Source organism: Pleurodeles waltl, chromosome 1_1 (assembly GCF_031143425.1).
Source record: "Pleurodeles waltl isolate 20211129_DDA chromosome 1_1, aPleWal1.hap1.20221129, whole genome shotgun sequence".
Lineage (NCBI taxonomy): Eukaryota > Metazoa > Chordata > Amphibia > Caudata > Salamandridae > Pleurodeles > Pleurodeles waltl.
In genome coordinates, this window is record NC_090436.1 from 506,134,725 (window position 1) to 506,149,217 (window position 14,493).

A 14,493-nucleotide genomic window follows, 5' to 3' on the forward strand; every position below is an offset into this window, starting at 1 on the left:
CAAATAACATTTTTCATTTAAACTGCACCCTTCCTCTTTCTTTCCCTGCTTTATAATCAGCAGGACGTTTTTGGGGCCCTTTGTTATATTTTCTGCAGGTTCTGGAGGATCACTTGGGGCTTCAGCCCACACATCAGCACTGAGGTTTTTATCTGCTGCGCCACAGCTTCCCTTTTCTTGCACTGTCAGAAGGGCTGGGGCAGACTCCTTCTTTACCAAACCTCCATTCACTGCACTTTTGTCAATTTGGGCCATTCTGTCTCCAATTTGTATGAATGAATCAGATTCTTTTCTAGGTATCAGCATAATTTCGATTTTTCCTTGGTAATTTGCAGCAATCACTCTCCCTAAAACCTGATCAATTTGCCATTTCTGTTCTGGTAACGTTCCTCTCCCCAACTGCTCTGTGACTGCTTGCATGACAGATTGCTTTTGTGCGTGCTGCACAGTTTTTATCAAATCTAGGGGAATGTGCATCTCTCTCATCTCTGCCCACCTGTAAGTGGCTTTTTCTCTCAGCTGTTCACATTTCTGGGGCACCCACTTAGCCATCCCCACTAAGGCAGAATTCTGGGTGAACACTTCTCTCTCTGAATTTTTCTCATTAACATCTGCAAGGTAATTGAACCAGTTAGGTACAAGCCATGTGGCTAAAACATTATCAAAGAACCAAAAATCAGCGTAAAAATGACACATCTCACGTAGCTCTTGCTTTAAAATCTGACACACATTATACAACGCTGTTCCTTCTACTGTGCCAGAAAACAACATTTCAATCAATGAATCATTAGTAAAACAAACATGCTTTTTATCTTCAGTAGACACGAATTCAAATGGTGCACACAATTTCATTGATAATTCTTTTATCTGTGGTACTCTAGCCCTGTCTTGCAAGTACCAGATCCATTGTATGATTCTAGCTAGGGGCACTATTTTCTTTCCTTGTTCTTGAGTTACAGGTACATAAGTATTTCCTTCTTGCACTGCGCAGAAACCTAAAGTCTGCATTATTTCATTTGCCAAATCACAAGTGCGCAGCTGCATATAATTTTTCACAGTGACCATATACAAAAGTGTTAGGATTTCTCTCAAATGAGGGCTATTCTTTTTCCAAAAATCAAACAAGCTAATGAAACTCGGGGTGTCTTGCTCTAAAATCCAATCACATTCTGAGCTCCCTCGTCCGTGTTATCAGTTAAGGAATGCATTTTGGCTGCCAAAAACCCTGGCTCACACGGAAACTCAGTGCAGCTCGGAGCTGTCTTAACCCCCTCATTACTGGAATGGGACAAGAAAGATTCCTCAAAAACAGCCTTTTTATAACTTTCAGCATTATTTTGAATTATCGTATCCTGGCTAATTTGCTCACGTAAATTCCTATTTTCATGTTCCAACTGCCTACATTTCTCCTGCATTTCTCTGTAAGCAGATAAAGGTATCCAGACCTTTCTGTCATCATTACTTCCAAAACACACGTTTTCTACATATATACAACGGGAATTATTTCTCAAAACAACATCAGGCATTTTAGCTACACATGCATTTTCTTCTGTAATTCCCCAAACAGAAAACAATTCACAGTTTTTCTTAGCACCATCAGGCAGTTCATCAACACATGTATTCTCAGACATGGTCTGCCGTGCTACTGTGATTCTCCAAACAGAAAACAATTTCTGTAATTCTCCAAACAACAAAAAACAATTACACTTTTAAAGTGTGCACTTAGAAATCTACTAACTCGTCAAACCCCTTCTTAATCACCTCTTAATGACCGACACCCCACGACCTCTGGTACCAATTGTAGTGCTTTCCTCTTATTTAGTTTCTAAGCACTAACATAACACAACACAACAGAAATGCACTTCTGAGGTCAAAGAAGACTTTTATTGTTGTTATATGAATGACGAATTAGTAGCTTTCAAGTCCGCGTTAATCAAACAAAATATATCAGTTAGCAATATACACAGCAGGTTATATTTATAAGATATTGAATGCAAAGCAAAACAAATACTTCACCGTGTAGGAACTATTTACAGCTACATCTTTCTAAGGTCTGCAAGCTGATGACCCCTGTCAGCCGCGAGAAAGAGTTTCATCTACCCACACGGGATGCTGGCAGCTGGCGCCAAGCTCCAGCACGAGGTCCGGCAGATTCGAATCTCACTCTCTGCAGCCTGTTACATTCGTTACAAAGGTGTGCCCCCTCCTCTCAGACCTGGGAAACTGAGCAAGCCTTTTGGAGACTGGCCAGGTCTCCAAGACTACTCCTGTTCCCAAGCTCAAGCGAGGAAAAACAACGCCCATGTACTCTCTCTTATCAGGTCTAGTCTACTGTGAGAGCAAAACATCTTGGTTCATCTGGTGCAAAAACACAGCTTGGAAAAATACAGCTTGGATTCTCAACTGCAATGTCTAACTCCACGTTAAAGGCAATGGGCAGATAACCTAAATATCAAATGCAATGTCATGTTAAAGGCAATAGGCAGCTAACCTAAATATCAAATGCAATGTCTAGTGTCATGTCCAAGCCAATAGGCATCTAAGCTGAATACAAAATGCAATGTCTTATATCATGTCAAAGCCCATAGGCAGCTGAGCTGAATACAAAATGCAATGTATAATATCATGTCAAAGCCAATAGGTAGCGGAGCTGAATAATATATGATATCATGTCAAAGCCAATAGGCAGAATATCTAGTAGCATGTCAAAGTCAATAGGCAGCTAAATTGAATACATCATGTCAAAGTCAATAGGCATGCAATGTCAAAGCCAATAGGCGGCTAGACTGGATACAGCATGTCAAAGCCAATAGGCAGAATACAGAATGTAATGACTAATGCAATGTCAAAGCCCATAGGCGGCTAAACTGAATACAGAAAGTAATGGCTAATGCCATGTCAAAGCCAATAGGCACAATACAGAAAGTAATGGCTAATGCCATGTCAAAGCCAATAGGCGGCTCAACTGAACAAAACATACCATGTGCTACTGGTGAACATTGAGCAACTAATATGCGCAGTGGTGAAACACAAAGTCATTGGTCAAAACAAAACTCCATCAAATAGCAGGACAACGCCCAGCAAGCCGCCTGCACCCTGGGGGTATAATCGGGGAACAGGCTGAGTTCATTATTGTTGTACATGAGAGGACGGCGATCACGAGCCAGGCGCAGGACCACATCTCTATCTCTATAATTGAGCATACGAGCAATAATAGGCCTCACCGGGGCCCCAGGAGGTGGCCCAACGACCTGTGCGCCCGCTCCACCATCATAACCGGGGAGAGATCGCTGGGGAAGAGATACGAAGCATTGTCTCTATGAAGTCCTCCATGCGCCCCATGGCCGTCGATTCAGGAAGGCCTAAGATGCAAATGTTATTCCATCTGGATCTAGCTTCAAGGTCCTCGTTTTTGTTCTGAATGACTCCCAGCACCCTTTCCATTTGGAGTAATCATTCACTCTCCCGGTTGCGACCATCCTCCAGATCCGAGACTCTGGCCTCTGCCTGTTCCAGGCGAGTATCATGATCATCTACCCTATCTCTGATGCCGTCGGTTAGATGATCCAGCTTGGTGTCAATAGTTGCCAGGCTATTCTTCAAAGCCATGAACATGGCCCTGACAAAGGGCAACTGCAGATCATCTTCTTGAGGCGGCTCCTCTGTCGCCCTCCCCACCTCGCTGCACCTTTTCTTGCCCTGGAAGGCCAATTTCGCCTGTTTGGGGTCGGACTTACCGATTTCGACCAGTCAGGGCCCCTAGAGGTAACTTCCCGACGGACAGGCAGGGGGCTCCAAGAGACAGTTCAGCCATCAGCCCCCTCAACTGTGCACCAGCCTCTGGGCCAGTCCACACTCACACAGAGGCCACCAGCAGCGAGCCAGACAAAACAAGCAACTGGATGACCCTCCGTCACAAAGGCTGCCAAGCCGCTCATCAGGGCACTGGTTCAGCAGTACCGCGCTCACCCGCACCCGCCTCGCACAGTAGCCAGTTGCAGCCTCTTTTCAGCAGGGCCTTCACCACTCCTCCATCAAGGGCAAAAACAGCAAGGGTATGTATCTCCAGGGAGGCCCAGTGGACCAGCGTCCAGCTATTCAGTGCCCTCGGCCAGCAGGCCCCACCACAGCAACCGGGCACCTAGCAGGTGCCTCAAGAGCTTCAGAACCACAGGAATATTCAAAATAAGAACTGATGGCACCCGCTGACAGCAAAGATTATGTGCTAAGGTAGAGTTTCCGTAATCCCAGCGGTCTCAGTCGTCCCCCAGGCAGCCGTCCCCGGGGCCCTGATGTTAATACCTGCAGTGCCTCTCATACCCTGGCCGCGCCAACAGGACGGGGCAGGTCCCAACTCCGGCACCGTCTCCTGCCTCCGGCGGGCTGCGCCGAGTCTCTCTCCTTCCTCTGAGGTCCCCGCAGGCCACAAGGGCCCGCCCGCAGCCACGCGCTCCTCTGCACGCCCATCTCCTGCCGGTATTCTGGCACACCGCCTCGATCCAAGTCACCACCAACGTATGGCTTGCGCTCGCCGGCAATCGAGGCACCTCGGGAGACCTACCCGAGCAGGTTTTGAGCGGATTAATCCTCACGCCCTGCAGAGACTCACGAGGTCACGGCCATTTGCAGGATGGCCAAGCCACACCTCTCCACTTTGGCTGGCCTTCGACTACAAATGTCTTTCCCTTTCAAAAAGAATGTATGCCTGACTACTTTGATGGACAAATGTGGCAAGTATTCAAGGACAATTAGACATTCAACTTCTGCATTACATACAACTTGATATTGTATTACTCATGTTCTCCTCTTTACTATTTCAGTAATGTTCACACTTGTTTAAAGTTCAGTTTAGAATAGTTGACATGTTGAAGTTTAGTATTAGCAATAGTTCAATTTATCATATAAATTCATGTGTTTTTAGTGTGTACATTCTGTTATAGTTCTTAAATTAGAATGTTTGAATAGTTATACAGTAATTGCTTACACATAATCAGGGTAGATACTAGTATTGATTTTACTAATGATATGACAATAACATCTTAATTCCTAAAACAGACAATATATATAATGTTAGAGTAGTACTGTGGTGTACTGTCTCTATCAGATATGTGATTCCGTTTCTAGTGAGGACAGTTTAAGTGTAGATGTACTCCGGAACAGTCATTGTGTTGTTGGAACCAAGACAGATTTGATGCTGATAGGCAGCAATAATAATCCAGAATGAGCCACCACATTACAGTACAAGATTGGACAAATGCCTTGTCATCTAATTAGTGATACACATGAATGGATGAACAAGATTCCCACTGTCCGTACCCACTATCTAGCGAAACCACAGCCAAGGGAACAGGCTTGGCAGAATCAGCAGGAAAAGAAGTTCTGGTTGAGCTTGACTCTAGTCTGGCACTGGGAAGAGACATAAGAGGTGTAGGATAAGTGGGAGGCCCTGGGACCGTGGATGAAATACCACTACTCATCATCACGTAGCCTGTGAGGCAGGGGGCTAGTCCCGTGGGGCTTTTGCTTCTGTTGCAGATGCAACAGGGGACTTGCGGTACCTGATTTTGAAACATATTATTTAGCAGCACAGCTGCAGTGGCTTACACAGTGGATGGCTAGACGTCGGAACCCGAGCAAGAAGTGAGATCTTTTGTACTTGAGCTCCCTCAACTGATAGGAAGTTTGTTAAGAGTCCACCGCCTCATAGACAAAAATGTTTGCAAAAGACACACACTAAAATTCCCTAGTCTCTAGAGATACCATTAACCATGCTGCAGATGTTACCTCATAGCCGAGATTGGAGGGGAATCGGGGATTGGACTATCGCGGGGTGACTACTTTGGGTGACATGTTAGTGAGGGAGGCCTCCTCCCCTTCGAGGACTTCCACTCAGAGTTTGACCTCCCTCAAGGACACTTCCTACTACACAGGACTATTACAACATCATTCAGCAAGCATTGGAGCACAGGACTACTAGAACCCCTGCAACACACAGCATACCACTATGTAGTCCTATCCGTGAGGACCATTTAGAGCAGTAACATGCCTCTAGAGCAATACGAAGCAATGTAATACAACCCTTTAACTCATTGTGTTCTCGCTGGGAGGAGGACCTGAGGATCACCATAAGTGAAAAAGATAGTGTCTCGATATTTGAGAGGGTACCAAAGGTATCTAGAAACACCAGATTCAAATGATCAATTACTACATAATACACATGGCATACATGACCCCAGGGCATATTAACAAGTACTTTCACACAGCAAATGCAGCATTTCCGAGATGCAGGTAGGTGCTGAACTAATTCACATGATCTGCACCTTCCCATTACTCACTATTGGGAGGCTATGACTACCACCGTTGTGGAGGTAACCACAGGAGAAGTACCTAATGCCCCTTCCCACTGTACATTACACTGTTTCCCACATACTCCTAAGCACAATGCCACCAGTCGATTCGAGACATACATATTGGCAAAGCAGGAAATAACTAAGAACTGATAAACTCAACTGGGACCTAGGATTACTGGCTGGTAAAGGGAACTTGAATGCTTGGCAGGATACAAGGGAGAGATCCTACTGAGAGAAGTTAGGAGGGGCGGAGAACCATAGAACTGGTCCACACATGAGAGACCCTGATGGACTGTCTGAAGGAACCTGCTCCCCACTCCCCACTGGGGTCACTAGAGAACTGAAACACCCTCATTGAAACACCCTCACAACAACTATAATCAACAAAGACAATGCAACTGAGCAAACTAACCACACTAATAGCAACGCACAAACAGTCACCACAAACTTGGCATGGAGTCACAATAGTACCTCCGACAAAGCAGAGGCTGGATACTCGGATTATAAACTCTGTTGTGGTGAACAGATCCTTGGGGGGCATTCCAGAGGGGACAGTTGTAGAGAGCAATTGGAGCAGTCGATGTCTACGGCCAATAAAGATCCAACTTCATTGAACTGATCATCAGTGTTCATTCTCATTTTTGTCACCAGAAAATCTAGTGACAAGCTAGCCACAGTCAAGAACCCACTTCCAGTTTTTTGGGACCTCAAGGGATTCTCTTTCATCAAGTGGGCAAGCACGAAGAGCTTGCGGACTGCGCTACACGGTTTCAGGCCAGTTGTGTGTTTTTGTTGTGAAGTTTAGACAGGCTTCGTGTCAGAGACCCATTATGTACGTTCATTTTGCTTGAATTTTACAACTTTATATGTGATCGTTATTTCTGCTCTCCAACGGTCTCCTCCGTGTGCTACATAGTCTCAATTGAAAATTATGTAGCAATTTTATGTACTTTAGCTTCCGAATGCGAATTTGAAAGATTTACGGCACAACTTATTGACGATCAAATAGTGGTACACTGCTGGGATAAGAAAGTTCAAGAAAATGTTTTACATTAAAAAAATCCTTCTTTGACAGAAACAGTAGAAATTGTAAAAAGTATAGAAATGTCTCAAAAAGTATGCAAGGCACTATCACAAAAAGAACATGTTGGAGTAAGCACAGTCAAAATTAAAGGGAACTCCAGCAGGTATGCTAAAGAACAAACCAAGAGATCAACACAGAATCAAAATAAAGATGAATTCTTCAGCAGAAGGTTTGAATATACTCAGTTGGTATCACCATGGGTTATTCAGTATGACATTACAACCAGGGAGAAGTGTTTAAGTTTTAATAGTTACAGATGAGTTAAATGTTGAAACAACCCAAGAATCTTTGGTTACAAAAGTTCAAAAGTTCAAAAAAGTGTTCAGTAATAGTTTGAGCAGGATTACAGGTTTCAAACATAAGATCAAAGTACAAAATGGTGCAGCACATGTAAAGCATAAATTTGAGGACTTACGCAGAGTTTGACCTCCCTCAAGGACCCTTCCTACTACACAGGGCTATTACAACATAATTCAGCAAGCATTGGAGCACAGGACTACTAGAACCCCTGCAACACACTGCATACCACTATGTAGTCCTATCCTTGGGACCATTTAGAGCAGTAACATGCCTCTAGAGCAATGCGAAGCAATATAATACAACCCTTTAACTCATTGAGTTCTTGCTGGGAGGAGGACCTGAGGATCCCCATAAGTGAAAAAGATTGTGTCTCGATATTTGAGAAATAATGAGGAAGAACGTACTCATGTTCAGGCAATGAATAAAGTTCTACAAAGATTACAAAAATATGGTGGTGTAGTACATGTTAAAAAAAAATGTGAGTTTGCTAAATCCTGCATAGAATACTTAGGTCATGTTATTTCAAAAAATGGGGTTAAACCAAGATCAGGTTTGGTAGAAGCGATTGTTAGTGCACCTGAACCAGAAACAAAAGACCATGTTGCATCTTTTCCGGGTTTATGTGAATTTTATTCAAAATTCATTAAGAATTTTTATACTAAAACAGTAAACTTACGGGAGCTCCTCTAGAAACATAAAGAATTTGTGTGGGATGCAAAATCACAGGAATAATTTACAGCACTTAAAAAGGACATAGTTGAGGCAGGAATTTTAGCACCATTTGAGCCTATTGAACCTTGCACTATTACTCTAGACGCTAGTAACAATGGTTTGGGGGCAATGTTATCCCAAGAAGACAAAAACAATCACAAACAAACTATAGAGTTTGTGTCATGTTCTTTGAGAGTCAACAATTTTTTTTTTTCTGTGCTAGCAAAAGAGTTATTGGCTTGCTGTTGGGATGTTGAGCAATTCAAGAACATTTGGGGGAGGAGGTTCACCCTCAAGACTGATCATAAACCATTAGTGAACATCCTTAGTGGAGAAGGTATCAAAGAACACACTGCAAGAGTGCTAGATTGAGTTCAAAATTACTACAATAGAGTATATTCCTGGTGAGAAAAATATCAGGGCCGATTATTTGTCTCGTTCACCAATCAATTCGGACGAGAAAATAGAGTTAGTAGATGAAGAAGATGAAGAGTGTTTGATTGCGGTTGTAGATGTGGGTAATGGGAACACTTTTAAGGAGACTGAGTGGAACGAAGAAATGTTAAAAGATGAAAATAAGGTACGTATAAAGAACTATTTGACCCATGATTGGCCCATGGAAAATTCAGTGGCAATAAATTTGCAAGCCTATACTAAAGTTGCAGATGAATTATCGGTAGAGAACAACAGTATTTTGATGAGGAACCATAAATTCATTCCACACAGAGTCTTAAGAGGCAAAATCATTATGATTGGTCATCAAGGACATTTAGGACAAACCATTACTAAGAGAAAGATAAGAGTGTTATTGGTGGCCACGTATTGATCTTGAAATAGTTACGTGTGTGAGAAATTGTGTGATCTGTGCAAACAGTAACAAAACTCAACTGTTGAAAACTCAGCCAACACCTTTATCACCAAGTATTATGCATGCGGACCCTGTATTAAGCTGGCCATTTATTTTATTGGTCCCTTTAGCGCCCTAGCAAGAAGATCTAGATTAGCATTTATGGTGGTGGACTATTATAGCAAATGGTGGGAAGTAGAGTTTATGGAGGAACCCAATACAAATGCGGTTGTTAAAAGTTTGAAGAGATTATTTGCCAGGGAAGGAGTCCCTAAAGAACTAGTGCCAGACAATGGGGTACAGTGTATCTCTAGAAAAATGAAAGAATGTCTTAGAAAATATGCCATCCAACACAAGCAGGTAGCTCTTCATCATCCCCAAGGAAATGGTCTCGCTGAAACAGTGAATTGCACACTGGTTGAATGAGTACAATGGGTGATTCAAAATGCTCAGAGCGTGTCTTAACTAGCACGTCTGAGCCTAATTTTGTAGAAAAGATGTGTGCAGTTCAACACTGCACTATCCTAAACCACATTGCCTCTTGGAGTCATAGGTAACCATGAGCACAGCTGTTCCACAAGTACTTTTAGCAAACCTCTGTGTTTCCATCCACCACAACTCCTTGTCCTTGTAGTTACTCATCTGGCCACTCCTGCAACTGACCATATCTGCCAGCATGTGCTGCATGACCAGGAGTCGGTCAGTTATTTCACATAGTTAATTTTTTAATATTTCATTTTGTATTGTTACATTGGACCCTCATGTTACGCTGGAACATTGGAATGTATGAATGAGTGCCATTCACCTTAACCAATAAAGGTGCTTGTGACATAGTTTAACATTGTTGTTTCTACTGTAGGTACAGACATTATCTGTCCCAGAAACCAGCGATGTAAAACACTTTTCTTCAGGTGACGAAGACTATTTGGTCATAGCCAGTAGGATGGCCATTCCAGAAACCTCCCAGGTTAGTTCTTCAGATATGTTTGGCACACCTCAAACTACATATTACATGTTTGTGATTAGTGTCCTGTTAGGTTCTAGCCTAGTTTTTTGCTGCGTTATTTGATATATAGAAACAAAGACCAACCATTTTGCTGAACAAGAGGTATGTGTCGAAAAATAATTTTCTCCTCCGTGGCAAACCTTCTAATACTCCTGAAAAATCAGCAGAGTTCCTCAAATTGTATGCTTTAAAAAATAGGTGGTTTACAGTTTTGAGAAACATTACCATTTTCCAGTGGAAACACAGGTTCATAAATAATCATGTCTTATCTGATAGTACATAATTGTGAGATAGCAGTGTGATGGCACTGGAGTAAAATTATTTGCTGCTGTGATAAAGCATGAGGGGAATATCCACATTAAAATCTCCAAAACAACAAGAAACATAAGTTTTAAAAAAAAGGATCTGGCAGCTTGAAAGTAGTTGATGATGAAATTAACCATCTCTAACATCGCAACTGTCCTGCTGTGTTTTGCTCACCGCTCTGCTATGACCTCCCATAACACATCTTGGGCCTTGGACTTCGCTCCTGGTTGTAGCTGCACTTAGCTATGTATAGGCATCTAAAGTATGAACCGAGTTGGTGCCAACCACATGAGATGAGCACATTTATCCTGGAGGCACATGAGGAAGAACAGGAGTAGACTGTGAATATGTTGAGACACAGGTGATTAGCTCCTGCTCAACTGTAGCTTCAAGGTAACACATGCGTTGTAAATGGAACTCACTTCAGTAGCCACTCTCCTTACACACTATTGAAAGGTCTTGTATGGGGTGCAGATAACGCATAACTATAACTGTCTAGGCCACGCCATTCTCCTGTGGGAAATATATGCTTCTGCAAGTCATTAATGGATTCTACTTTGCAATTTTCTGATTCACAGATAATATTTGTGTTCTGTGGCAGACCTAAAAGTTTTGAAATATGTCATTCGGCCCCATTTCTAAATATTTCAGAAACCTGTTATGTTTTTATGATACATTTGGGAATATGCGCTTTACTCTGGAGAGATGTCAACCTTTCAGTTTCCTTTATCAGTCTTGAAATGTACCTTGTTATGAGGCAATATGAGGCTTGATAACTTCCAGAAGTGTTTTTTAACATTACACCCAACAAAGCAAGACACAAAATGCAGTGAGCAATCAATACCATTACATATGGGGCTTCAAACCATCTAAAACTCTGCAGCAAAGCTCATCCTTAACCTACATCACCGCACACATATCAAGCCACCTCTCAGAGAACTTCGCTGGTGCACATACACGAACGTACCCAGTTAAAATTCCTCACATATACACACACAAAGCACTACATAACACTGGCTCTGCCTACCTCAAGAGCTGCATACACTTAAGCCTACCTCCCAGGCACTGCCGGTAGGCTGGACTTCCACTAGCACATGTACCCTGCATCCACAAAGCGACCAGAGGCTGCACCTTCTCCTACACCTCTCACAAGGCATGGAACAACCTTGCACACCACATCAAGGAATCCTCTTATCTTCTTACGTTACGCAAAAAGCTGACACCCTTGCTTTTCAAATAATAGCTGCTAATCCACCTGCAAACAGCCTCAATACCCTTATGGGTGAATAGAACTATACAAATATACATAACATATTCCTTACTTCAATAGAGGCTGGGGCTCTAATACATTAATACATTATTGTGATTGCTATGTATGAAATATTGCATAAGACTCTTTGGTTCATCTTGCTATAGGTTTTCAAGTGGATGAATGGTCTTTTTGTGCTACATCAAAACCTCTCTAGTTATGGTATGGTCCGAATAGCATTGCTGCATAGAGGAGGTGAGGTTTACATGGCTGTTTCCCCAACGAGCACAAGCCAGAACTCCCTGCTATACACTTGGTGGAACAACGAGTTTAGAAATCCACGGGAAGTGCCAGTCAATGAAACAATACAGGTAGAAGCTGTGCCATCCGGAGGAGACATCTACCTGCTGTTTGCTAAAGGTATGTTTCTCAAGTGAGTAAAGCTGTAACTGAGCAACACCAGCTAATTGTCCCTGCCCCCTCCTTTGTATATTGACTGAGAACAATTTGTGCACACATATGATTATTTGTTATATATGCAATTGAAAGGATGCTGGTATTGCTGTCATGTTGTATTAAGTGAATATTTACACAAACATGCACTACATAAGGATTGAAACCAGGTGGGATTGACTGCCCTTTCATGTGGACATTTATAAAATTTACTGTTTCTGTATTTCAATGACTAATCGATCCATTGGATATGTCTTCTCAGCCTCAATCGCAGGAGCCAGAACAACATGTGAAGTGTTTGTCTGGAAGACAGGACAGCCATTTTTCAGGCATTTTCAGTCGATTCCTTTCATTGATTTAAAAATGATTCACACCTTTACTCCTCCTTCTGGGTTTGGTATGTTTTTTTCTACAAAAGTACATGTTTTGATTCTGTTAGTTTTGTGAGCCGTGTGTGTTTTAATCAGTGCTTAATTTGTAAATAAAAACGTGCCAGTGCCCAAAGCCCTCCTCTTAAACACACGGCTGCTGCAATTAAATGTGGGCACATAGAATACTGAGGCAGCGTAATCCTGAAGCCATCTCGTGCCTCTTCAATCCATTTAAAGACACTCCCTACCCCTTCAGCTCACTCTTGCAGAGTTCTTCTTTCTCCCTTTGTGGCGCTTTTTCGTTTTTCACTTCCTCCGTCTTTCCCATATGTGCCTTTTGCTCGCAGCAAATGCTTGAGGCAGAAGAATAAGCTCCGGCCCTCAAAAATAAGTGTCGGTGCTCAGCACCGGAAACAACAAGCACAGATTAAGCACTGGCTTTAATGATATTGGGTGGTGCATTGTGTTACATGAAATAGTATGTTGATAAGTGTATATGATATTAAGTAGATTCGGTCACTGACTTTGAACATATAATCTACAGTGATGTATTTTTGTACTTATTTTCAGTCCAGATTCTATTGGCTGGCAAGAATGCGTCTGCCGTTTACTCTTGGACCTCGGAAACAAGTCGCTTCTCTCTGGCACTTGAAGCTCCATCAGCCAACCAGCTGGTGTCTGTTCCTGTGAGGTCCTTCAACTCAACCAAAAACCTAATTGCACTAGCAGGAAATAACTACTCACATATCTATGAGCTTGTCACCATCTCTAACCAATCTGATTATATACCCAGGTAAATGCACAACACTGTAACTTATGTTTTTCTAGTTATTAGTTGATAATGGGTGTTCTTGATGAAATACTAGTGCACTGTTTTCAGCATCTTTTTGAACATGTGTGAAGAAGCCAAACTTATTTCTGTATCTACTAGTGGTATATAAACGTTGTGTGAATATTTCTTTTGTATTTCCAATTTGGGTGTTTCGGGCCAATTTAAAAAAAACATATAGTAGTATTTAAAAGACTATTCAAGAGTACAGCTGTAATCGCGAAAGCCTTTGTGAATAGGCTCCAGTATGACTTAGATAGGCTCATACATGTTCATGATTTGCAACAGTTAACTGATTCAAAAGTGTTTACATTCATGCATGCATACTCTGCTTCTGTTGAAAATCATGGTTTTCCAACTGTACATGTACTTATGCCACATATTTGTGTAAATATTTAATGAAGTATTTCATGAATAGTTAGTCAAGAATACTGTGTAGAACATGCACATGAGTAATTTCACAATTATAGTTTGATTTATCTTTTGAAAATGTTCTCCCGTTATATAGCTTTCATTTTCATTAGAGGTTCTGGTGCATTTTCCAACCGTTTCCATGTCACTTTTTTCTATGTAGCTTAGATGTGCAGAAGATTTTGGAAACACACTGACTCCTTTTTTTGTTATTCATTTGTTTATTAAACGCTACATCATCTGGTCACCAAATCAGCCGAATAGCATCACTGTACATCAAGATAACTGGAAATCTGATGAATAAACTTAACAAGTCATCAATAAAACCTGCATATTGTTATAACTCCCATATTCCCACCCTAACCCACACCCCTACGCTTCCATTAGAGTTCCGTCATTTTCCAACAGTAGACACAGGATTTAGCCATATTCACACTGTTTCATACAGCTATCATGCTCATCTGTATGTGAGTACCCAAATCGATTACCATTCTCCATTATGATCTGTGTTGTCATTCCAGTCTGGTCTTCCTAGATTGACAGGTGTTGAGATGCGTACTGTCGTATTCGAGTAGG

The 14,493-nt window shown here is 42.0% G+C and overlaps 1 protein-coding gene across 1 annotated transcript in view; it reads left to right on the plus strand.

Annotated features, from left to right (window-relative positions):
* ADGRV1 (adhesion G protein-coupled receptor V1) overlaps positions 1-14,493 on the plus strand; it is a 2,003,619-nt gene that overhangs the window by 825,034 nt on the left and 1,164,092 nt on the right. Inside the window, exons 48-51 of the mRNA XM_069225272.1 lie at positions 10,152-10,259; positions 12,021-12,273; positions 12,569-12,703; positions 13,248-13,470. Coding sequence (XP_069081373.1) covers positions 10,152-10,259; positions 12,021-12,273; positions 12,569-12,703; positions 13,248-13,470 — 719 coding nt within the window. The remainder of the gene's footprint in view (positions 1-10,151; positions 10,260-12,020; positions 12,274-12,568; positions 12,704-13,247; positions 13,471-14,493) is intronic.